General features: G+C 42.7%; 6 protein-coding genes across 15 annotated transcripts; 4 read left to right on the plus strand and 2 right to left on the minus strand.

Annotated features, from left to right (window-relative positions):
* Positions 1–18: 18 nt before the first annotated feature.
* Positions 19–3563, plus strand: LOC107268147. Of its 4 annotated transcripts, none has more exons than XR_003059805.1 (13): positions 19–159; positions 272–619; positions 717–1037; positions 1127–1215; positions 1294–1453; positions 1530–1654; positions 1741–1954; positions 2034–2208; positions 2288–2433; positions 2540–2595; positions 2663–2963; positions 3044–3153; positions 3227–3322. XR_003059805.1 is itself a non-coding variant. In XM_015740625.2 (13 exons), the coding sequence occupies exons 2-13, from the start codon at positions 547–549 to the stop codon at positions 3329–3331; spliced, it is 1875 nt and encodes a 624-aa protein (XP_015596111.2). In that variant the 5' UTR covers positions 19–159; positions 272–546; the 3' UTR covers positions 3332–3563. The 4 variants fall into 4 exon arrangements, 3 of the variants coding, with proteins under 3 accessions (XP_015596111.2, XP_024941216.1, XP_024941217.1); XM_015740625.2 differs by having other exon boundaries at positions 2540–2705; positions 2773–2963; positions 3227–3563; XM_025085448.1 differs by having other exon boundaries at positions 2037–2208; positions 2540–2705; positions 2773–2963; positions 3227–3398.
* A 634-nt stretch (positions 3564–4197) lies between these two features.
* Positions 4198–6865, plus strand: LOC107268152 (TNF receptor-associated factor 6). Of its 2 annotated transcripts, none has more exons than XM_015740631.2 (7): positions 4198–4606; positions 4750–4996; positions 5080–5188; positions 5283–5413; positions 5492–5783; positions 5873–6033; positions 6107–6865. In XM_015740631.2, the coding sequence occupies exons 3-7, from the start codon at positions 5132–5134 to the stop codon at positions 6681–6683; spliced, it is 1218 nt and encodes a 405-aa protein (XP_015596117.1). In that variant the 5' UTR covers positions 4198–4606; positions 4750–4996; positions 5080–5131; the 3' UTR covers positions 6684–6865. The 2 variants fall into 2 exon arrangements, with proteins under 2 accessions (XP_015596117.1, XP_024941225.1); XM_025085457.1 differs by having other exon boundaries at positions 4759–4996; positions 6107–6860.
* Positions 6866–6893: 28 nt separating this feature from the next.
* LOC107268154 (polyprenol reductase) lies at positions 6894–9101 on the plus strand. The gene is made up of 4 exons (XM_015740634.2): positions 6894–7893; positions 7977–8125; positions 8201–8389; positions 8489–9101. Exons 1-4 carry the CDS (start codon positions 7712–7714, stop codon positions 8875–8877), a joined length of 909 nt encoding a protein of 302 aa, XP_015596120.1. The 5' UTR covers positions 6894–7711; the 3' UTR covers positions 8878–9101.
* On the minus strand, positions 8936–10717 carry LOC107268153 (tumor suppressor candidate 3). The gene is made up of 8 exons (XM_015740633.2): positions 10634–10717; positions 10370–10548; positions 10182–10299; positions 9954–10094; positions 9724–9864; positions 9501–9651; positions 9248–9413; positions 8936–9162 (listed from the first exon to the last, which is right to left on the minus strand). Exons 1-8 carry the CDS (start codon positions 10715–10717, stop codon positions 9147–9149), a joined length of 996 nt encoding a protein of 331 aa, XP_015596119.1. The 3' UTR covers positions 8936–9146.
* Positions 10718–11547: 830 nt separating this feature from the next.
* On the plus strand, positions 11548–15566 carry LOC107268149 (hyaluronan mediated motility receptor). The gene is made up of 9 exons (XM_015740628.2): positions 11548–11904; positions 12547–12728; positions 12901–13194; positions 13264–13839; positions 13921–14054; positions 14145–14517; positions 14610–14824; positions 14921–15074; positions 15160–15566. The coding sequence occupies exons 1-9, from the start codon at positions 11859–11861 to the stop codon at positions 15337–15339; spliced, it is 2154 nt and encodes a 717-aa protein (XP_015596114.1). The 5' UTR covers positions 11548–11858; the 3' UTR covers positions 15340–15566.
* LOC107268151 (TWiK family of potassium channels protein 7) lies at positions 15458–20019 on the minus strand. 6 transcript variants are annotated; one of them, XM_025085451.1, is made up of 7 exons: positions 19361–20011; positions 18059–18190; positions 17710–17905; positions 17252–17464; positions 16908–17057; positions 16443–16644; positions 15458–16296 (listed from the first exon to the last, which is right to left on the minus strand). In XM_025085451.1, exons 1-7 carry the CDS (start codon positions 19622–19624, stop codon positions 16113–16115), a joined length of 1341 nt encoding a protein of 446 aa, XP_024941219.1. In that variant the 5' UTR covers positions 19625–20011; the 3' UTR covers positions 15458–16112. The 6 variants fall into 6 exon arrangements, with proteins under 6 accessions (XP_024941219.1, XP_024941224.1, XP_024941222.1 ...); XM_015740629.2 differs by having other exon boundaries at positions 16113–16296; positions 17710–17890; positions 19361–20006; XM_025085455.1 differs by having other exon boundaries at positions 16113–16296; positions 18059–18436; positions 19361–19467.
* Between the last annotated feature and the right edge of the window lie 1982 nt (positions 20020–22001).

The raw sequence follows: 22001 nt of genomic DNA on the forward strand, positions 1-22001 counted from the left end.
TTGGTGTGTGCGTGCTGTCGATAAGAGCCCTCGACGACGATGATTACGGTACTTGGATTTGCGCGGGTAAGCTAGAATCCGGCATCTCCGAATTATACGACACCTTTGTCCTCGAACCTCGAGAGGCAGCAGATACAGGCAACACTAGTGCCTCCGAAGGTAGGTCAGAAGCATTAAAGGCGACGGATATGTAGTAGTGGCGGTGGTAGTAGTGCTAGTATGTAGACGGGAGAAGGGAGTTGCAATTACGAAAATGGTTTTTAATTTTTAGCATCGATTATGGCACTCTCCTCCGTATTGCTGGGTATCGGTGTATTCAGCGTATGACAGACGATCATCGTTACTTAATTTTCATCGAATACTTTCAAATGAAGAGCACCTTCGGCAGACGATTACTTACAGTAATATATCTCGATAATTCTTAATAAAGATTAAGATAAGATTTCACAATAGTATATTTACCGAGTTAATTAGCTGGCAAACGCACAGAAGAATTGATCCCAATCAGAGAGCTTCGCGTTAAGATTCACTGTGTCGAAGTAAGAAATGTTGCTGAATAAAAAGTTCATAATCCTATTCGCTACGCGCATCGTGTTTAATTTAGCTGCCTTGAGAGCTGGTAAGTGCAGTCTCACACAAAAGAGAAGATTGACCACAGGATTTCCATTAATTGGTGGAAAGGTTCGAAACGACCCTGCGAATATTTGGGCCCGCAGATCTGGGTACAAGAAGGATTCTGCCGACAAGTCTGACTATACGAGAAGGCGAGGATATGCAACTTCGCTTGACGAAAGTCTTCGATCAGAAAGAAGACTCCTGCTACTTGAAGACGCCGGCTCTTCAAAGTTACAATCTTAGGAGTATGTCGGACGAGTCAATAAGCGAGGACGATTCTTTGAGAATAATGCATTGGTCCGAGAATGGAGAGTGTGGAGGGCTAGTAAAGAATATCTCCAAGAAGGATGGCGGACGGTGGAGGCTCACGGCCAAAAGTCAAGACCGAACGATCGTCGATGCTGTCACAGTTAATGTTCTTGGTGACATTTTAACTCTATATTGTCATTCGATATTATAATAACTTGTCTCGGTCTTTAAGCTGACAGTAATAGCTTACTGTCAATTTCAGATAAGTTCGTCGATACCGTTACCGAAGTTTCGATTCTCAGTGGTCTGGCGTACAGTCTCGTCTTATCTGAGAACGTCTCGTACTGCATGGTAGTCTGACAGTCTGACAGTCTGACAGTCTGACAGTGATTTTCCTCTTCCGAAGCGACTAATCGACCTCCTGTTTAGGTTCAGCGTCCCCACGATGAGCTCTACGTAGACGTTGGCAATGAGTGCAAGATTGAAATGGCCAGACCGACACTGGCCGAATATGGTAAATGGATGGCGAAGACTGGGATTCCTGGACAGATCGAGGAAGTCGTCAAAACAACCAAAGTCAATGTCGTCCGTGAGTTGCATAACGTTCTCGGGCTTGTAGATTGGTATCTTGGCTGTTACAGCAGAGACTTCTTGATTGATGACAGGTGAAAATCTCATATCCGGCTACAGGCAGTCCGCCGATGGAAAGTTACTGCATCTTTATTGCAACGTCGTACACTACGACGAAAAATTGGAACTCTGTAGATTCGCCAAGGTTAATAGCAGCGAGGTGACTACATAAAAAAGATCTGCCAAAAAAATTAGACGCGTTTTATTACTCGGTGAGGACGTTGACTTGACTTTATTTTTTAACAGAGCTCTCTGCGTCTAAGCGAGGGTCTGCGCAAAGGAAAATACGGATATTATGGCGGTGGACTTGCTTCCGGCGAATGCGGCCTGTCTATCGAAAATCCAAACGAAAGCGACGCAAGCCTTTGGCACTGTCTCGTAGGATTCCCGCACCAGTCACCCTTCGGAGCGTATATCCATGTCCTCAACAGTAGGAGAACTAACGATTTACATTCTCACGGTATTACACTATCAAAGCAAAACGCACTGAGCGAACAAAATATTCCTAAAAATTCATTTCTTCGACTTTTTCCCTATAGCAGTGACATCCTCAGTTAGTCCTGTCGTGACAATGGTCTCTAAGAGTCTCTTACTAGATTGCAGAGCTTCAATGGCTTTGAGTTACTGTCGATTTCAAGGGCCCGATGGTTCTATCTTCACTCCTTTACCGGAAATGGATGCTAACATCGAGAGAGCAGCGTCATCAAATTATTGGTAACAGAATATAAAGAAGAAAAAAAGTGAAGTGGCATTAAATAGCGTGATGCTTAAGAGAGGTGACGACCCTTGACAGGTATACAGGGATTGGCTTGCACAATGGAAGATGCGGCATGATGATATCCGCGGCTAAGAAGGAACACAATGGCACGTGGACGTGTCACATGGGACCAGAGGTGCCTGATCTGGAGTTGACATCGACTATAGTCGTCAGAATAGCAGGTTTTTGTTTATCTGAAGGATTCGAAGCGTCGTGTCCATTCGTCCGTTCGTCAATAAATTCATAAAATTGAGGAGAGTGTAAAATCCAAGATTGATTCATTTTTAGAAACACCTCTTGCGGCAACAACGAAATTCGTGAAAATCGAGAAAATTGGTGACTCCGTAAGTTTGCAATGTCAAACGGTACCGAATAGAGTTGCCCTTCAATACTGCAGATTCTATTCCCCAGAAAATATCGGGATCCACGTAAGCCACGAGATTACAGAGGAAAGGTAACGCAGAGAAACGCTTCGTGAGAATATTTAAGAAAATACATGACAAAATTATTGGTATCCCCAGACCTCTAATTCTCGAGAATGGCGATAAATATTGGTTTAGTGGTAGTAATACGAGCATAGGGGAGTGTGGACTAACCATAGCACAAATTAAACCGAGACATTTCGGTAATTGGATCTGCGCCGCCATACTGGAAGCCCAGACGACAAACCTGGAAGCTTTTGACACGATTATCGTCTATATAGAAAACAATGGTAAGTTTAAAAGCACATATCTTGACTTTTTGTTTGTCACCCTCGAGTAAATTGAGGCTCAAGAATTACTTACCTTATAGAAAACCTAAGCGTCGCAGCTGGAATGGGCATAGCGATGGGCGCTATGGCTGTTGCAATCGCTATAGCGGCGTCTATCGCATTTTTCGTAAAGATCCGTAAAGGAACTCGGGTAAGTCATTTATTAAACGTCGTGATGTGAAACTTTCTACGAGCCAATACGAGTATTTTTTTTGTTTTTATAGATCGAAAACACGTCGGCACCTGGAAATAACGCATCAGAAATTATTTCTATGTGCTCTCTCAGCAGCAGTAGCAGCAGCAGTAGCAATATCGCGGAGCCTATCTGATTTTTCCGTTTCTTTGGAAAATGCTTAAATTTGTTTAGATTTAATATACATTTCGCAACATACTACGATACCGCGAGTTCTATTAGTTTGTGATTGCATGTTGTGAAGCCGCACTGGACAAGATTGTGACAAGATCTTGATTTACTTTCAAAATTTATACAAAATATAAAATTGAGGCTAAATCAAAATCTCGCAGAATATATGGAGTAGATAAAAATTGAATTGAAATTGTAGAATATCGAAAATAAATTACGTTCACTTCCTTATTTCTTTATATTTAATTCTTTACTTTGATACCCCTATTCCTTACTTTTCTACTTTTTAATATCTTTATTTCTATCTTCCCTTCTGTCTTCTCGTTTCACTCTGTTCCCTCTGACTTTCCATTATGATTGTCTTGCTTGTTCTATTCCTTTGGTCTGATCGAGCATATTCATTCGAGTATTCATATAAGGGTAGTCACCCTGTTAGGGTAGCTACACGTATAGACTATGGTGTCGGGGGTTGCCCTTCCGCCTCATCCGCTGAGCTTGCTCAAGGCTTGCTTGTTCCTTATAAAAGGAAAAAGGATATGGAAAAATGGAAAAAGAGATAAACAAACATTCTTGTGAAATGGGCCCCTCCCCGCCCATTTCCGTGAGACACTGCCTCTCCATAACGGAGCAACTGTCCCTCCGTGATCCAACACCGTATCGTTGTCGACTTAACCCCTGAGCCGTGAGACCCAAGGGAAATCCCTAACCAGATACATTATTTGTTTCATCTCTCCATAGAAAATAATTGGTTCATTTTTATATGCTCATCATTTTATGCCTTCTTTATCCGTCTGCATATTATTTATAATATTAAAAAATGGAACAGCGTGCCATAGGAGTTTGCGCGATGAGCAGCGGTGAGTGAGTGGCGAAGAACCTCTGCTCGCCAAGCTACGCGTTCGTGTTCACGTTTACCTCGGCTACGACGGAATTTGCATTGTCGACGGAGGCGATGATCACAATATCCTACTTCCAGACTCGTCCCTACGATTTAGCGCCATGATTCTGTTATCGCCCGAAACCGTAGTGTTGTGCATCTCCCTACTCATCTCTGGTAACCTCTCTAACCTCGCCAATCTTGTCAATCTCTTCATTTCGATGGGCTTGGATCTGGTCGCCTTCATTCGATCGTTATCCAGTCACTTGAAAGGAATTTAATAAGCTATATGCCCATATGTGTCTTGATTAACTTCTTTCTTCTCAGTCGTACTGTGGATTGTATTGCGTTTTAACAGTTAAGGTAAAAGTAGTCAAATAAATCGTGAAATCGTTCTTACCTAGTGTTTTTTCATTGTTGTGTATTATTTGTACAGACAATATAACTTGCATGATGCATCTCATATTAATTGTCATGTACTTTATTTAATATCAAATGATTTTTAGCCATTTCAGAATTTGGAATTTGAAAGTAATCGGCAAAGGATGATCACTGATCTTGTTTCACTACTCACGGTGTCTTTACCGTGCTTAATATGGCCTATTGCATCCTGATTTGGAGCTTAAGTTTATATTGTGCTTGATAGAGCACATTCTATCGAGACGTTAGGTATCTCTTGCTTAATCATTTTACAGATAAGTCATTGTTCTTTGGGTGACTGTGATCAGTCTTTATCATTCCTTGATAGCTTGGGTAAGTAGTTTTATAGGATTTTACATGATAATACATTGAACATAAACTAATCCATGAATCTTGCTTTTGTTTGATATTGCCAGAGTCATACTGATGCAAGCTGTTCGAAGATTGACACAATAATATTGATAGATAATGGCAAAAGCTCCACACTCGGAGGATGGTATTAAAATCGCTGAGGAAAGCGGAATTGTAAGTTAGGCGACTGGATCATTATTTTAAAGCTCGGAGATACGGGCTGAAATTATTTTTCTTTTTTTTAACATTCTATATCGTTTGAGTGCAGTGTGGCGATTCTGATGGATTGCATTTGGAATCGAGGTTCGAATGTCCTATTTGCCTTACGTGGCTTCGCGAGCCTGTTTTAACATCTTGTGGTCATAAATTCTGCTCAGAATGTATCAACACATGGCTTCGGTAAGGAAAGCTTTTGTCGCGCATCATTTTACACACAACATTATCCACTTTGCATATCTGAATTACGCTCGAAAATAGGAAAGAAGGCGCCAGTTGTCCCGTCGACAGCAAGCCTTTGAAACCAGAGAGCGATCTCTTCAGGGACCTCTATACAAGTCGAGAAATTTCTCAACAGCGTACGCACTGTCCTTATCAGGAGTTCGGATGCGCGCTTGAACTGTCTCGAATGGACCTGGAAGCGCACGTCAGCCAATGTCCACATAGAAGAAACTTTGAGTGTCCTTTTAAGAAAGCGGGCTGTCTCGAAGATTTTCAATCAGAAGAGGCGCGCAGCTCGCACCTAGAAAAGTCAATAGTGTCGCATCTAACGGTATGTCATCTGTTCTGTATGTTCGATGAATACGCAGGACGCCGATCCATGTTATATCATCTCTCGCTTCTCCTTTCATGTTTGTTCAGCTGTTGGGAAGTGCTTTGCCGCGGCTCACGTCTTTGGTCGAATCCAATGCGCGTGATCTCGAGTCAAAGTTCTGGGAGGCACCCCCGAAAAACGCGTCAACGTCCGTTGCGAAAGATGGAAATTCGTCGCCGCTATTGACAGAGTGGCAGCAATTACTCAAGTGCGTTCGTTAAAATTGTATATTGAGCGATGATGTTTCAACCTGAAACCTACTAGAAATATCGTAATTTCAGGAGCCTTTACGAAAGGATCGTCGTGTTGGAGCAACAGAATCGGGAATTGAATATTATGCTGTCTAATCAGCGAAATCAGCTGACTACCATGCAAACCTCTATTCGCTTTAATAACGAGGAGATGAATTTGAAACATTGCAATGGCCTTTACATATGGCGTCTTGCGTCGTTCGCAGACAAACTCGAAACGATGAGATCGGATCCCTTGAAGATGTTCTACAGTCCAGGATTTTATACATCCCCGAATGGATATAAAATTTGCGCGCGGATAAATATTTCTTCGAAAAATCCACACTTTCTCTCTTTGCTGGTACACCTGATGCACTCGAAAAATGATGACGCCCTCGATTGGCCGTTCAACGGTCTCATCTCGTTCGTCCTGGTGCATGCAAGTGATTCCGAAAGAAATATTCGTGAGACCGCTGCGTCCAAACCCGAACTCGAAGCCTTCAGGAAGCCCACCTCTGAGTTAAATAAAAGGAGCTTTGGATATACCGAATTCGTAGCTGTGCGTGATCTTGACGATTTTCTACAAGATGACTCTCTGATTTTTCGAATAGAAGTCAGGTCCGCTTAGAAAAAATGTATTCGAATACATTGAAATAATGAAGCACCTCGCTTGACAACACTAATGTAGCCGACGGCACTCACCTCCACCCGCCACTGGCTCTACGTTTGCATTGAACTCTAGTTGAGACATAAAGTACTATACGTATGTATTGTATAAAACCATGCGCGAGTAAACGGGTATACTATATATATATATATATATATATATATATATATATATATATATTCCATGCATTTTATTACTTATTCGACTTTGGTGGAATGGTAGCTATTGTAAGTAACCGTACCCATAATGACCGGATAGGCCACACGTTCGTTATCTATAACCGTAGACGAAGCTCGTCGCCAGAGGGTGACAGTTTATCAAAGACAATTGATTAAACGTGTAATAATTTTTCTAAGCTATCCGGTTTCAGTGTCCCTCGCATTTTTCTTTCGTAACGACTCCCTGCTGTGTGCATCCCTGATTTCTTTTTTTCTCGTTTTTGCCGTATATAATATATTTCCGTTCTCGTGTTGGCTCGCGCCAAACGGAGCAGAGACAACAGAGATTCAGCTTCTTTCATTCGGTAATTCTCTTTATAGTCAATTCACTAGTAAAATGAGAAGTTTAGGGGACTCTTATATATTCTTTTTTTTTTTTATACCGAAAGTCATGCCAAAAAGATCCCTTCAAAATATATTTTACTCGAGGAAGGACTATACAAATATGTTAAATTTGGTAATCACGAGCCTTGTCAAGAGTCCAATAGCATTCTATACTTTCGTTGGTTGTGTTACGCAGGGATTATGGCCGATAATCTAGAGGCCGCTGTAAACGTGTAAATTCCGCATTGTGGCTCCCGTGTATATATTTGTGTTTCTGAGACTAACGTTAAGTGGCGCACTGTACCGATTTGTGTGCTACAGACCAGCAGTTCGAAGAACTTTCTAAAGGAAGAGATTTGGTAGGACCTGATGAATTTGTGTTGGACTGTGATCAACAGGAAGAGCAAACAGAAAGTCCCGTGATCGCTTTTTGTTTTCTTATAAACGATGGATCTTAATCCGATTCAACTGGTGTTCCTAGCGAACAGCGTCTTTGTAGCCGGTGTTGGGATTCTTATACATCTGATCGAGCCCCACTTGCCTATTTTACTCACTCGAACGTATCGTTATGGGAAAAGTTCCGTAAAACTCGAGCAACCAGTAGTCGCCAGAGTCGAAGTGCCAAAGAGGTAAGATATTTTGTTTTTACTCGTCCCTGTCAATCTCCTGTTTTATCCACGATATAGCTCTAAGTAAATCGCGCCTTTTTCAGATGGTTTGCACACTTTTATGCATTTTCCGCGCCTGTCTCGACTATCGTTTTGGCATTGATCGTCTACAGGTATTTCTACAATGGCATCCCCCCGGAAATCATTTATCAGACGCTCGATAGATTCTTCGATAAATCGAGAAAGCCACTAGGTACATTATCTCATTAATAAGAATAATCGGCCACAATACAATAAGTATGCCGAATGTAATTGGATCTTCTCTTAGTGCCAGCGGCAAATACTCTTCTAGCCGGTGCGCTCTTAACTATACAATGCTCGAAGCGATTTTACGAAAGCTATTTTGTTAGCATCTTCAGTGACGGCAAGATGAATCTGATACATTATGCGGCAGGATTTATTCACTACGTCGGCGCTATAACCTGCATCATCGGAGAGTCTGAGGGCTTCGTCAGAGGTCAGTTGTATTCCATAATATAACTTTATAACTCGAGTACGTTATACTGTTTTATTTTAATTTTCTTTCTTTTCTGTCCCGCCTTTCCGGTCGCCGTAGGGTCGCAAGATGTCACGAAATTAACGCAACTGACACTACTGGACTATGGCTCGGCATTTGTTTTTCTCTGGTCCTGCTACAAGCAGCTTCGATCGAATTATATACTCGTGGCTTTGCGCAAGAACGAAAAAGGAGTAGTAGTAACCAAAGGCTACAAAGTTCCACACGGAGAACTTTTTGAGTATATATCCGCGCCGCTACAATTCACTGAAATTCTCATGTACGTCAGCCTGGACGTAATCCTCTGGAAGAGTCGGAGTTATCACTACGTGTTCTGGTGGGTTTTGATAAATCAGTGCGAGTGCGCGTTAACAAGTCATAGATGGTATCAGAAAACTTTCAAAAATTATCCCAAGAATCGAAAGGCCCTGATACCACTGGTCCTCTAAATGTCTTGCAATTAGACTCGTATGAGAGGGACAAAAGTTATTTGCTGCTTGTTTCACATTTTCATATTTTATTTCAATTTTATTTTTAGATGATTGATTCTTTATACTTTCAAGTGTACCGTTTATCGCTCCCACACAACATAGTAAGAAACAGAGATTGCCATTGTCATATATATAAGATATGACAATTGTTACATAATCGGATTAAATGGTATATCTCATTATATACTCCTTGACCGTTTATATTCCGGGATCATCCACCGTTTCAATTACTTGAACAGCAAACTGTAACAACACACGACACGTTGATAATACGCAAAGTCGAAAGATCGTTTGCATTTAAAATTGTGATTAAAACGACTATGATTACCTATAAGGATATCCCTGGGCTTTGTTCCTGAAGATCGAGAGAAGTAAACTGAAAAAAACTGCAACTATACCAAGGCCTATAACTGCAAAGATGCGCCGCTTTTTGACATCACCCTTACGCGCCGCTGCTTCGGTAATTAGAATCATTCCCAGTACTACCGCACCGTCTGTTTCATCGTCGTTAAGGCACTTACGGATTAATTAATAAATTCGTTTGCCAGTGACATTTGGGTCGTTCGCAGATCAAAGGATACTGAGCACCATCACTATGTAAGTTTCCAAAACAAACTGACCCTGAGAGGAACCGTGAATGTAAGCCAAGTTTCCATTTGGTGATTTATGAATAAACGGCGGTCCTCTTATATGATTCCACATTTGTCCCGATATCATTGTCAGAGTAAAAAACTGTATAAACATCGTAAGCGGCGTTATTGAATGGCGATGCTATTAGAAATGTACATACCTGAATCGACTTACCAAAGCACCAAGACCCCAAATAGTCTTATTGTAAATAAAGTCTAAATTGTTACGCCTTAGATACAGGAACCCTCCAATCAGAACCAACAGCATCACAACTGCCACGGTTCCAGAATAATTTGGTGGCCTGAATACTCTGATCTGCTCAATATAATTCACATTTTATTTTTTACTGCATAGAATGTCTATAGAACTCTATGTCAAAGTACATTGGTACATTTCGAGCTCACTTGTATGTCAGTTCTTTCCGAAATCCATTTGGCAATGGCTTCAGCAGCAAACCCTACGCGTTGGATGTCCATGGTGTCTGCTGGTTTAGGTTTTCCTTTCGATGGGAAATGCATATAGACTGGTGCCGTATTTAATCTCATCTATGCGAATTGAAAAGGAAAGTCAAAAATTGGACAGAGAATAGTACAAAATATACTGATATGCATAGATCAGGAGTGTGGTTTTACCAGTTGAAAAACATCGGAGCCTTCGTCAAAGTCCACCACAGCAAAGAATAATTTATTTGAATACGACTGTGAGTAGCGAAATGAATTTGCTACAATTGTAAATTCGTCATTGGCATGCCTATTATATTTAAAGATTGATAAGTAGTTCGTTTAAAGATAATTCTGTAGAGATAAAAAAGAGAATTGACCTGCATATCTGACATTGTCTTTGTGGTGCCATTGCGGTGAACATAACTATGACGGAGTAATTTCTTGGTGTTGTCTTCACAAACTCTTTAAACTTTGCGCCATTAAACTTCAATACAGGTCTCTTAACTGCCATTTCAGTCAATTGTTGAACCCTCTCAGTTAAGGAGGAGGCTTGTGTCTAAAAAATAATTTGGAACATTGTTTTTAGATTGTATCTTGCGCACGGAGTAGGAATAATAATTGGCTGACGGTAAAAACCTTACATTTTTTGTTCTATATTGGCAGCTGACATGGCCCAGGAACGATAGGAGGGTAGCGAGAATTGTAAATAGAAATGTATACTTCATTTTGTAAGATGCGGCAAGATTGCCAGCTTGGCAAGCGTTAAGTAGGCGTAATCAGGCGAAATGAAGCAAGGACACGAGAGAACACGTAGCGTAGGAAACGCGTACAGGAAACCCACAGCAATCGGGAACACTAGCAAGCGCGGTTGGCCACGGGATGGTGGCGACTGATGGCGACTCTTAAACGATTTGGTTCTCAGTGGTTCTCAGATTTTAACGTTTCGACGTGGCAGCCATCCGCTTCAATGGGGGATATAAACTGACATCCAAAGGATGCTCATCAATGCTCATTTATAATCGCGGCCTGTCGGACCATCGGCGCATACCCAAAATTATTCCTGAAAACGAGTTAAAAAATGCCTTTTGTTTGGTAATCTTGCTATTGACTTGAAACGCATCACCCTTCCAAGGCCGTTTGTGATTTCGAGTTCGTTTACAAGATGAAGATTTTGTTAATTGGCGATATCTCTAATTTGTGAATTTCCAAATATCAGTCCATCGACACTCTATCGTGTACTAACAGCAGTGTCCGGGCTTAAAATGTCTACTGTGAAAGTATAGATGGTTTCATTCATAAATCGCGAATCTCGGAGTATGCTCGTATGCTCCGTCGATTGTCGCGGTCGTGCCGGTAATTTGACCGATGTCGACGCCCCTGCGCGAACGTCGACTTGACACGAGCCTGCGCTGTATGGCGGTGTGTGCCGTTGAAACGGAATTCAAATGGTAAGCTGAGTGATTTCGATTGGCTGAGAACTCAGCGGGTTAGCAGCCATTGGTTCTAATTGTATTGTGTTATGGTGTAACCGTTGCTTTAAGCTGCCCTTACGAAAAACCAGTAGCCCCCTTCTCTATATAACTGGCGCTACCGGTAAACAGCTGTACGCGCAAAGTCGAATAATTTTCCCTCGTATTCAACGTTGCGAGTCGGCGAGAGGAGGACGTATAAATGTCTCTCGAGTGTGGACACTTGAAAGCGCATTGCTCGCCCCGTTGCAGTGCTCCTTCAAGTCGTTTTATATCCTTAGTTAACTAGTTTAATAACGTTTCGTGTTTTTATTGCTCCGGGAAGACAGGGAATTGCGCGTAGATCCGATATTTCGCAGTTCTATCATCACAACACTGTGTCATCGTGTCACGAAAAATGTCTTTTTCAAAGGCGAGAATTCAGCGCTTTAACGAGCAAAGCAGTAAGTTTATTATTTACATACATATTTATGGGTGATTATTCATTTGGGCTCGTGTCAGAATGACTCCGTATTGGGATTGTCATTGGCTGTATTAATATAGGAGCAAAATTTGGAGCAAACATGATTGGAAACATTACTTGTGTTGCTTTGTTACCGATTCTATATATATACATATATGTATACTTTATTCACCACGAGCAAGAGATTGTCGCGGTTTTATCCGTACGTTAAGCACACAGCCATTCGTCCGACATGTGCCAGGAATTACCCCCATTGTGCACCCTCGGCGCTACTACAATTCATGGGAACCGTCCCAGTCACAGATCATGCAATTTCAAAGAAAAAGAGCGCAGCTGCTGCTGGCCGCCTTTTGCATCAGAGATAGGGTGCCGCGTGGAGGGTATCCCGCTCAAAGTTCGTCGGTTTCTCAGTGCCCCCTCCCCACCCTTGCTGCTCTTACCTATTGTATATACATACATAACGTGTACGCACGGCTACCGTGTTACAACGAAATCTGTTTCACGGCAGGACGCATGGGTATCCGTAACGTTCGTTAAAGCGATTAACTACGCGTTTCAATCTGCACGAATTATGCAGTTGATATTCAATGTTTCTCATAAACGCTATCCATCTATTTTGCAGGCGAGGCACCTCCGCCAGGAGCGTATGATCCGAAGTTCGCTAACAAAATCAAAGGGTTTGTAATTGAGAAATCGGAAAGATTTCAGGACACCAAAAGTGCATCGAGCAGCGGTGCCGAATGCAATCTCTCCGTTTCCAGCAAGGGGGCTGCTGGAGTCGGTTCTGTTGCCACTTTTCGAACGGTAAGAAAACCTTTCTACACTTTAGGCGTAACCCACGTGTCAGTTGTACGACTAAAAAAAATTAGATTCCGGATTAGACAGAACATTGACACACATCGTGTAATTTGTGTATGCAGCATGACAATGAAGTAGATATACTGTGTCTCGTCGTTACACAATACATTAATTACAGCCTCAGCTTCCGAGAAAACGTATTCTGGTAGCGAGACCAGGCAATACGAGTTGCCCAAAGAGTAGAACGAAAAGCGCAGTTGTTACCAAGGATTCACGCGCAAAGTATGACTCTAGAAACGAATTGGCTGATCTTAAAGTCGAGTGTCTAAACAAGGACAAGACGATACATGAAAATGAGAAACATATCGAAGAACTAAACGATGAAATACGAACAATCGAAATGGAAGTGGAAGACTTGCGCAAGAAGCAGGTCGAAGCGGAAGCGCAGTACAAGAACCACATCGAGGCAATGGTATCTGATTTACGTTTAAGGGGCTTGCTACTAAATTAACAATTTTCATCGGTTTGTTTCTTAAAACAGGCAAAATTGCAGCAAGACGTATTGCACGCTCAGGATCAAAGACACAAGTCGGAGTTGCAGGCAATCCGCGCAGAGTTGACGAAAACATTGGAAATGAAGGAACACGAGATCGAAGAGCGGCGGCTTATTGAGAAGGGGCTGCACGAACGTCTCGAAGTCATGTCGAAAGAGGTAGCACGTTTAAAGACGGAGCTGAATGGAAGCAAGGAGAAGGAAGAAATGATTGAGAAATTGAGAAATCTAAAAGTGCAGGCCGAAATGCGTGAGGCCACGCTTTTTGAAGATTTGAAAGAATCGGAAGACAGAAAGGAGAGAGCATTTGCCGACTTTGAACAGTATAAGATTACAAAGGACAAGGAATTGGCGGACCTCGAAGAGCGGGCAAATATAATGGTGAGAGATGCTAGATCTGCTCTCGAGGAAGAAATGCGTCTGTCCACCGAAAGATACGAGGCATGCGTCGCTCGCATGGAAGCCGAGCGAGTGTCATTGGAGGCGAAGCTCATTCACAGGGACGCGGAGAATGAGAAATTATCAGCGACACTCGAAGAACTGAAGGCCTCTGCCGAAACGCAGGTGATCAACTGAATCAGTTAATTAAAATTTACGGATGCTCGTTAAATTCTCTTATGCGATTAGTTTTGTATTATCCTGTAGGAGAGTTTCAGTCAGAGTTTGCAGGCCGAGCTCGATCGCGCTGAGGCTGAATTGGCCGAACGAAAGGAGGAGCTTAGAATTTTAAAAGATCAAATCCGCACTGAGGCTGCTGAAATGGTCGGCAGAAGACGACGGTCTGTACCTTGTTCTCGACTGCATTGTATTGCTTATCAATTATCATTCCTAACGTTGTTTCGGTCTTTTTTTTTTCGCACGCTATTTAGATTCGACGTGATAATGGCTGAAAATCAGGCGTCGGTCGCTGCCTTGAGTCGACGTCTGGCACAGAGCGATGCCGAAGTTGAGCGTCTTCAACGTGAATTGGAATGCGGAGAAGCCTGTATCTATGAGCATCGTGATCTTTTGAGCGCCATGAGGAACAGTTCCAAGCTGGTGCACGAGCAAATGCACGATCTTATCGTTCAGTTGGATGCCAAGAGGGAACTGATTGATCAATTGGAAGCCGGCAGCGTGGCTGAATTCGAAACGCTCAAGTCTCTTTTCGGGGCGAAGATCGAGAGCTTGAAGCTGGTAGCCGCCAATGAAATGTCTAGATTGCAGGACGATTGTGCCAAGGAAGTCGTTCGAAGCAACGAGGTACGTCTCTTCTGGTGACGGTTGTCGTTGCCTTAGATATTGTGTTAACAATCTTTAGAAAAACAATGCTATGATTTCTGTTTCCCTTGAAGCTACGACAACAGCTGGACGAAATGGCTGGAAAGATGTCCGAAGCTCGAGAAGCTCTCTTGAAACTCGAAGAGCAGCATGACGTGCGGGAGATTGAGATTTCAAAATTGCAGCTCGCGAAACAAAGGTTGGAGCAGCAGTTGGACAATGCGCATGGCGTGACGGAAAATCTTGGACAGCTGGAAGAAGAGAGAGCTCGACGTGAAATGGCAGAACTGTATGACGTTATCTCTATGTACCTACTGAATATTACAGGGTGGTAAAGAGTCGAGTTTGCACTTTTTTTTTCTTACGTTTGTTCCAATTGTCGCAGGGAAGTTAAGAAACTCACCGATAGCTGGCAGCGTCTTAACAACGATCACAAGGAGCTCATGGAGAAGTACACGGAAATACTTGGACATCACAATCACAATCAGAAAATTAAGCACATCTCTCAGCTGAAGGAGAAGATCCATCGATTGGAGAAGGTTCGTTTTTTTTTTATTGTCGTCCTAGATTCCCTCATTAACCGTGACAAATTTTTTATATCTCTTTTCTTTCAATCTTTTTTAGGACTTGGAAGCTAAAACCAATCTCGCCGAGCATCAGCAAAAGTTAATCGATAAGTTCAAGTCCGAGGAGAAACGTTGTGTGGTCGTCAAGGGCAAGGAAAATATTCAAATTTCGAAACGTACCACGCCAGTTTCGTCCCCCCACAAGCCCGCTACGCCTTTACGAGCTCGTAACGAATAAATACGTTGTCTTTTATTTTCGACGACATAAGAAATGGTCGAAGTCTTCTCGTCTGTTCGTTGCTTCGAAATCTCAGAGATTGAATTATCAAGAACATTAGTAATCATTGTCACACATATACAAGGTATATCTTGGTCGATTATATTTTGGCAATTACGTTGAGTTGACATTTGATGTTTTTGATTTGTAGATTTTCTTTTAAAAATAAATACGATAATAAGCCTTAAGTTAAATTTTAAAGATTGAAATCGAAGCTCTGCCACGTACCTTTCGCGTTCTCTTGTACATTGGTGTAACAGTGTAGTTTGATAGAAATGCGCATTATATGGTTATATGCGTGGTTCTTATGTGAATTGTAACGGTAAATTGAAATTCAATTCTGCGAGCGAATGGTCAGGATCCGTGTAACAAAGGAAAAATGTGGCAACGTGCATCGGCTGCTTCCTTCCATTAAACTGCTACTATCGTTGCGACAATGTACTTACGTATTATGAATTATTGTCAGTATCACGGTCAAAATGATCACCCGCTCCGTTCCGTGTATTCGCCTGCATTCTCGTTATGGTCAGTCGCAAGGGCAGATCGTTCTGTCGTGCCACAGCAGGTGTATTTGAATAGTTGTAAGGTTTATGGATTAGCGGCAGGGTACGGTAACGAATGGCATTGCCGATTCCGAAGATATTCGGTTGGCAACTAAATGATTGCGGATTTTAAATAAGAAGGAAACGAACAAATCCGCAATACTTTCTGTTGTCAACCCAATACATTGACGATCAAACACTAGATTCGTAAATGACTATTTGCATAAGAGGCTTTTTAAGTGTCGGTGGCGATACGGTCGTGATTTCTCGTAGGACCGCTTCGACAGCTTCTTCCCACTCACGATTCTTTGAGTCGTCAATACCCATGACGCCGGAACGTTTGAGTCGTGGCATTGAAACAATCGTGAGGACCCTCCTGAAACGTAATGGAGTTTAAAAAATATGCAACGTACAATATATCTGTACTACGTTACACGCTATATTGTTATAGGTATATTATGGTAGACTAGGTTAGGTTAGGTTAGGTTAGGTTAAGTTAACGCGTGTGCTCAATGGAATTGCCTGAGATCGGAGTGTAAAGCTGACATGTCGCCGCCCGCGTGTTCGCCTATTCTCTTGAGAGTTTCGGCTAGTGGGCCACTCAGTGCTTGAAGTCTTCTCCATGATTGAGCGTACTGTCTTCTGACAAGCTCGATTATGGTACTTGTCAAGGCAAGACCCAATAGGAAGTAGAGTGTACACAATAGAGCGTATTCCGGTTTCTCTGAAAAGCGAGAGAACCGACATTCAATTTTTTTCTAATTTGCATTAATGCAACGAATATTTGGCACAACGGGTGACTGCTCTCCGATTATTTGCGAATGCCTATCGCGTGTCTCGTAGTTCGCGTCTGGCAGATCATTAGGGAACAGGAACGGGGATTACAGATTGTCAGGTTAGCGATTGTGCGCGCACACGATTGTCGCGCGCCTTCAGTCACGGAATATCCGCTTAACGAAAGACGAAAAGTTTGTCGGATGTACTCACTAGGCACCAGATCGCCGAAACCAATGGTGGTCATAGTAATGAAGCAAAAGTAAAAGCTGTCGAAGAAGTCCCAGTCCTTTTCGAAAAGCATAAACATAGCAGCACCGCAGGCCAGATAGAGAAACAGGGACACGACTGCGGCGAACGCACCTGCAACGAGAGTGGGGACGACTGTACTTTGGTACACGACTCGTAAACGAATCAGGGTAGGGTAGTAGTAGTAGCAGTAGTGGCGTGTTGAATTTGATTTGTCGATAACAGAAATCTGCAATACGATTGATTCGAAGTATAATAATAATAATAATAATGATAAGGACGATGTAATTTTCAAGTCGAATATTTACCGAGCGAGCGTCTTCCAGCCATGTTCGTCGGCATGCAGGACGCAATTGACGTGGGTAAATTGGGCGTAATTTCTGCAGCAATCGCGGAAACGGCTTCGGCGAGTAGTCTTCCCCAACCGGCGATCACCGTCAACGTCAAGGGTATACCGACCAGGGCGAAAAGGATGCAAAAAAGTTTGCCCCAATGAGTAATGGGAACGACATTTCCATATCCTGCGATCGAGGCGCATGCAAATTGAGAAAAAAGTTAGTATAAAGAATAAAAGGAATGGCAAGCGAGAAAATTTGTGTGAATCTTTGAAGAATTAGCCGTAATGTCATTGTTCTCGGATTTTGTTAACCTCCGTTGTCGCCGGCCGCGTAGGCGACAGAGATGCAAGTGTGTTGGCCGCTGCATCCAACCAGTCCATGAAATCTGAGGTGCGAGAAACGTAAGAACGGAAAGTTGGTAGACTTGCCGATTGTCGTGAGAACGGTGCTGGCAAAGAAAATCGAGTGCGAGATCCCCCAGCGCTCGTTAGGATCGCCGACGCTTCGGTTCTTTAATATTTCTTCAATTTCTCCCGCAAGACCTACAGCCAGTCCAGCCTCGGTCGCTTCCTGAACGGCCAACTCGTAAGCGCGCAGCTTGACGTTCACCTGGAACACCGCCCCCTAATATACCTATAGACACTTTGCCGCCGACCCGAAAGACATCTGTCGTTCGTGCTGGTTAACGTCCCAGCTTACTCGTTCTCGATCGTTCTCGATCGTTCTCGATCGTTCTCGATCGTTCTCGATCGTTCGCAGAGACCTCAATCAACTTACCAGACTGTCCAGATTCGACGCGTTAGCGTTATTGGTTATCGTCCTCACAAGATGTTTTCTCTGACTGCAAAGAGCTTCGCGCAAGCGAGTCATCCTTGATATTTCAGCCGGAAGTTCGAGTTCTCGAAATACCTGCACGACAACAACAACAACAACAACCAACAACAACAGAGGTAGCCGCATATTGGTACACGTATAAATAAGAATAATGAAGCATGTCCAAAAGTAGTTAATAAGGCTCGGAGTCGGTAGTTTGTTCTTGTAGCCAACAGTATTTAGCTAATAAAAGCGGGAGCGAACGTGTTTACCGTATTAGATGGACGACTCTTTATTCTTTCTTATCTCGCGTGCAATCAATTTGACCAGCGGGGAAAGAATCTATGGAAAACGACGCTTTTTTTTATTCCATACTCTCGTTAATATAGGGAACTACGTCAAAAATATGTATATATATATATATATATATATATATATATATATATATATACACATATATATGGGGTCGTTCACGGCGCACGCACCTAGTAGAAACTGGCAGTGAACGGAGGATTTCATGAATCAGAGCAGGATGCCATCATTAAAGAAATAAAAATTACGTCATAATATTGCTAAGATCGTGAATTTCGTGATTCTTTAATTAGTTTAACGTAAGGGCCATACTACCTCGATTAACAGAATATCATCGTTCAATCGCGTCGGGCCAGGCTTCAGCCGGTGCGTTTGCCATGAATAACCCTACCCTGTATGTTTACGCTATCGTGCGAGAGGAATTCGGTATGGCTCTCGCGTTGCCGAGTCCAATCGAGTCGAGAAAAATCATGACACACAATTTTCAGACATTCGCTCTCGCTATTTTTCTTTTCTGCGTATACGAATGGTGCGAGTCGATTATATGATTAAAAAAAGTCAGGTTTTGCGATTACGTGTGATGCGATGATTTATGACGTGGAAAGTTTATCATGCTTCGATTGAAATGAAACCAAGTTGTAACGAGGAGACACATTAGTGTGAATGATGTGCGAAAAGTTGAAAGCGTGGCGTAACGTGCGTGCAAGACGCATATGGAAGACGATAGCGAACGGGCAGTGAAAGAAAGGGGACAGAGGAGGAAGGAACGCGAATAAACAATTGCGCGCCCCGAAAGGCTTCCCCGAAAATAGGAATTACTTAAAATAGGCAGCGTCGATGCTGGCCGGCGTCGGGACGATGGGCGTTGCGCATTTTGCCTATCGAACTATGCAGACCGATCAATTTCTTCAATTGAATTACAATGGGAGATTATCCTTTACGAAGACTTCTTACCATGCCGCCAATGCAGGTGTAGAGCATCAGAGCAAGAAGTAAGCCAATGGGTTCCGCAACGTGTTTCAATTTCTCAATTGACGTCTCACGAAAGATTCCTTTCCAGCCTCCGTCGAGTACTCTCGCATCGTTGGATCCTCGACAATGTTTCCGTTTTGCTCCACTTAAATTTTTCTCACATTTACGTTCAGGCCGAATTTCAGGATCCGCGTTTTCATTGTCGTAACGCTGGCGCCTTAGTTCCGTTTTCTCAGTGATTGTCATAATAATTCACTCGGCACGAATCAAACGAAGTTGTACCGCGTTATCAGCGACTCTTTGTTACTTTTATGCGCTGGAGACAATCTTTGGCATTGCGATCGTCGAAGAACGTGGGAACGCAACTGACAGAAATACTTGACCCTGGAATCTGGCGACGGAGAGATTGCGCTTTTGAGTACGCAAGAAGTTATCGGCTGCACGCAGTCGCGCGCGCTGTGACGTACTTTCCCACGTGTCCGATCCCATAGTATACATTGTGCAATTACAAGTGCATTTCATTGTCTTATTTTAAGAAATAAATTATAATTACTTTTATTTTCATGGAACCAATGGCTGTGTGATTCATAGGATTTTATTCAAAGTTTTTGTGGTAACTGAGAGTGTTTTGTACGTAATGGAATGTTTTCCAATTAAATGTTTGTTTAAATGAATTATTCGTTTGCGTCCGTGATATGTTTATTGTAATGGAAAGTGTTGAAATTGAATTAAAATATTTTGGCTCATATCTGACGGGGTTATTCTTTAAATTTATAATTTTGTCACTATAATTTAACCTACTACTTACCATTCTAACTTCATCCTTCTCCTACTCCACTTCCCTTAAGCTATGACACCCCTTTTCAACTATGCTCCATTTTCTCTACAATAATTTCCATTCCATCTCTGCCATATTATCCGTATGTTGACTTCGCTTTTCCTTCAGCAATTCTACCTTCTAAAATAAAATGATTCCCGATGTAACTTGAAAATCGCATTTTCGAAACTTCAATGGATTAAATCATATTAAAGAATTTGCATTAGTTCTAATTTTCGCCGATAACAGGGCAGCACCTCCTGGGTGTAGCGGACGCGTACACAAGTCGTTTATATTTTATCTAATCATTAGGAATGTATTGCACACAGGTAAGTTTCACACACGTAAGCTTTATTTCTTTTGTTTCAGATACAGAGGTATACTATCTACTACGGACGCCATGGAACGCTCTGGAAGACTACTACTGACTACCCTACGTTTGCCGTAGCGCTGCGGTCTTCCGATTTTCGACTTCCTGCCAGCGACGGCCGATAAGTATGGAAGTACTTAGTTCGGTAGAAGTACTTAAACCCTAGTTCGGTCGATAAGTACCGTCTGCTGTTCGCTCTCTACATTTTTGCTTGAGAATATGAAATATCAAAAATAGACTACAAATTCAAAAAAGTAAAGGGATTTTCTGAAAGTGGCCCTATCGCAATTCGATGTGTCCCAGCCTCTTCTATGGACAATTCTGAGTTTCTGCGTTAATGCACGAGTTTTTGAAACGGTTAAGGGCAGGGAAGGAACCCCCTGTTACGAGTTGAGGAAGTGATGCCCAGCTGTCGCCCGATGCCTTGGGGAAGTGGCCGTGGAGGATCCCCAAAAGTGTTACGTACCGATTCGCTAAGAATCGCTCTCAAGTTGGTTTAAAGGGACGACTCGAGGAAGATGGAAGAGTGTTTCGCTACGATGTAGAAAGTTCTCGCTCGCGTAGCTCTCGCGATTCTCTCGCGATATCCAGGAAATTCTGTGGATTTCTCGTGCCTGTTCCGGAGGTGTAGTGCTGTGACCTAGTGAAGTGCCCACCCGAGTGTCCTCTGGATACGGTTCTCCGCCTTCTCGGATTCACTGCTCCAGCTCCGGTGAGTACTCCCAATTTATTAATTATATAAGAACAATGTCAAAAGTCAAAGATAGGGCCACGTACAAGGAATCCCCGTTCTTGGATTCTGAAAATACGCGAAACTTCACCTTCGGCGGGATGTAACTCGCAAACGGTTGGATCTACGGCTTTCCCGTTGAAATTTTTAAAGATCTCGTAGCACAGAAACTCATAATGGTCCATAGACGAGGCTGTGTTCCATCGTTTGTACCTTCATAGTTTTCTTTTAAATTCAATATTAGTGCGTAGCAGGTACAGGGTCTAGACACCATTTTTGTGAGTTTTTCAAAACATTTATAGGTAGTATAATTGTAAGTTAAAGGTAGTATAGTTATAGGTAGTAGAAAAAGTGTATTAATCCGTATGCGTGCGAGAGAGACGCACATAGAGCCCTGCTGTATAAAATGAAACGTACGCGTTAGGAGCATTACAGGGTGCGTCAACGATATCTTGAAATGCGAACAATTGCCGTGCACCGATCAGCCTGCATCGTCACTCGAGAGGATCGTTGACGAACCCTGTACGAGTTGTTATTGACAAACCTGTCGTAGGGGGGCATCACTTATGCCAGGGAGTACTCGAGCGGGTTGGAGGGGGTACTCAGCGGTATACAAAGAATGTATTATTGGTGCAGAGGTCAGTCTTTCGAGAGCCGTTCTCTTGGAAGCCGCGTTTTGCCGGTCTTCCTTCCCCCTTCCCCTCTC

This window comes from Cephus cinctus, unplaced genomic scaffold, assembly GCF_000341935.2.
Source record: "Cephus cinctus unplaced genomic scaffold, Ccin1 Ccin1_scaffold0478, whole genome shotgun sequence".
NCBI lineage: Eukaryota > Metazoa > Arthropoda > Insecta > Hymenoptera > Cephidae > Cephus > Cephus cinctus.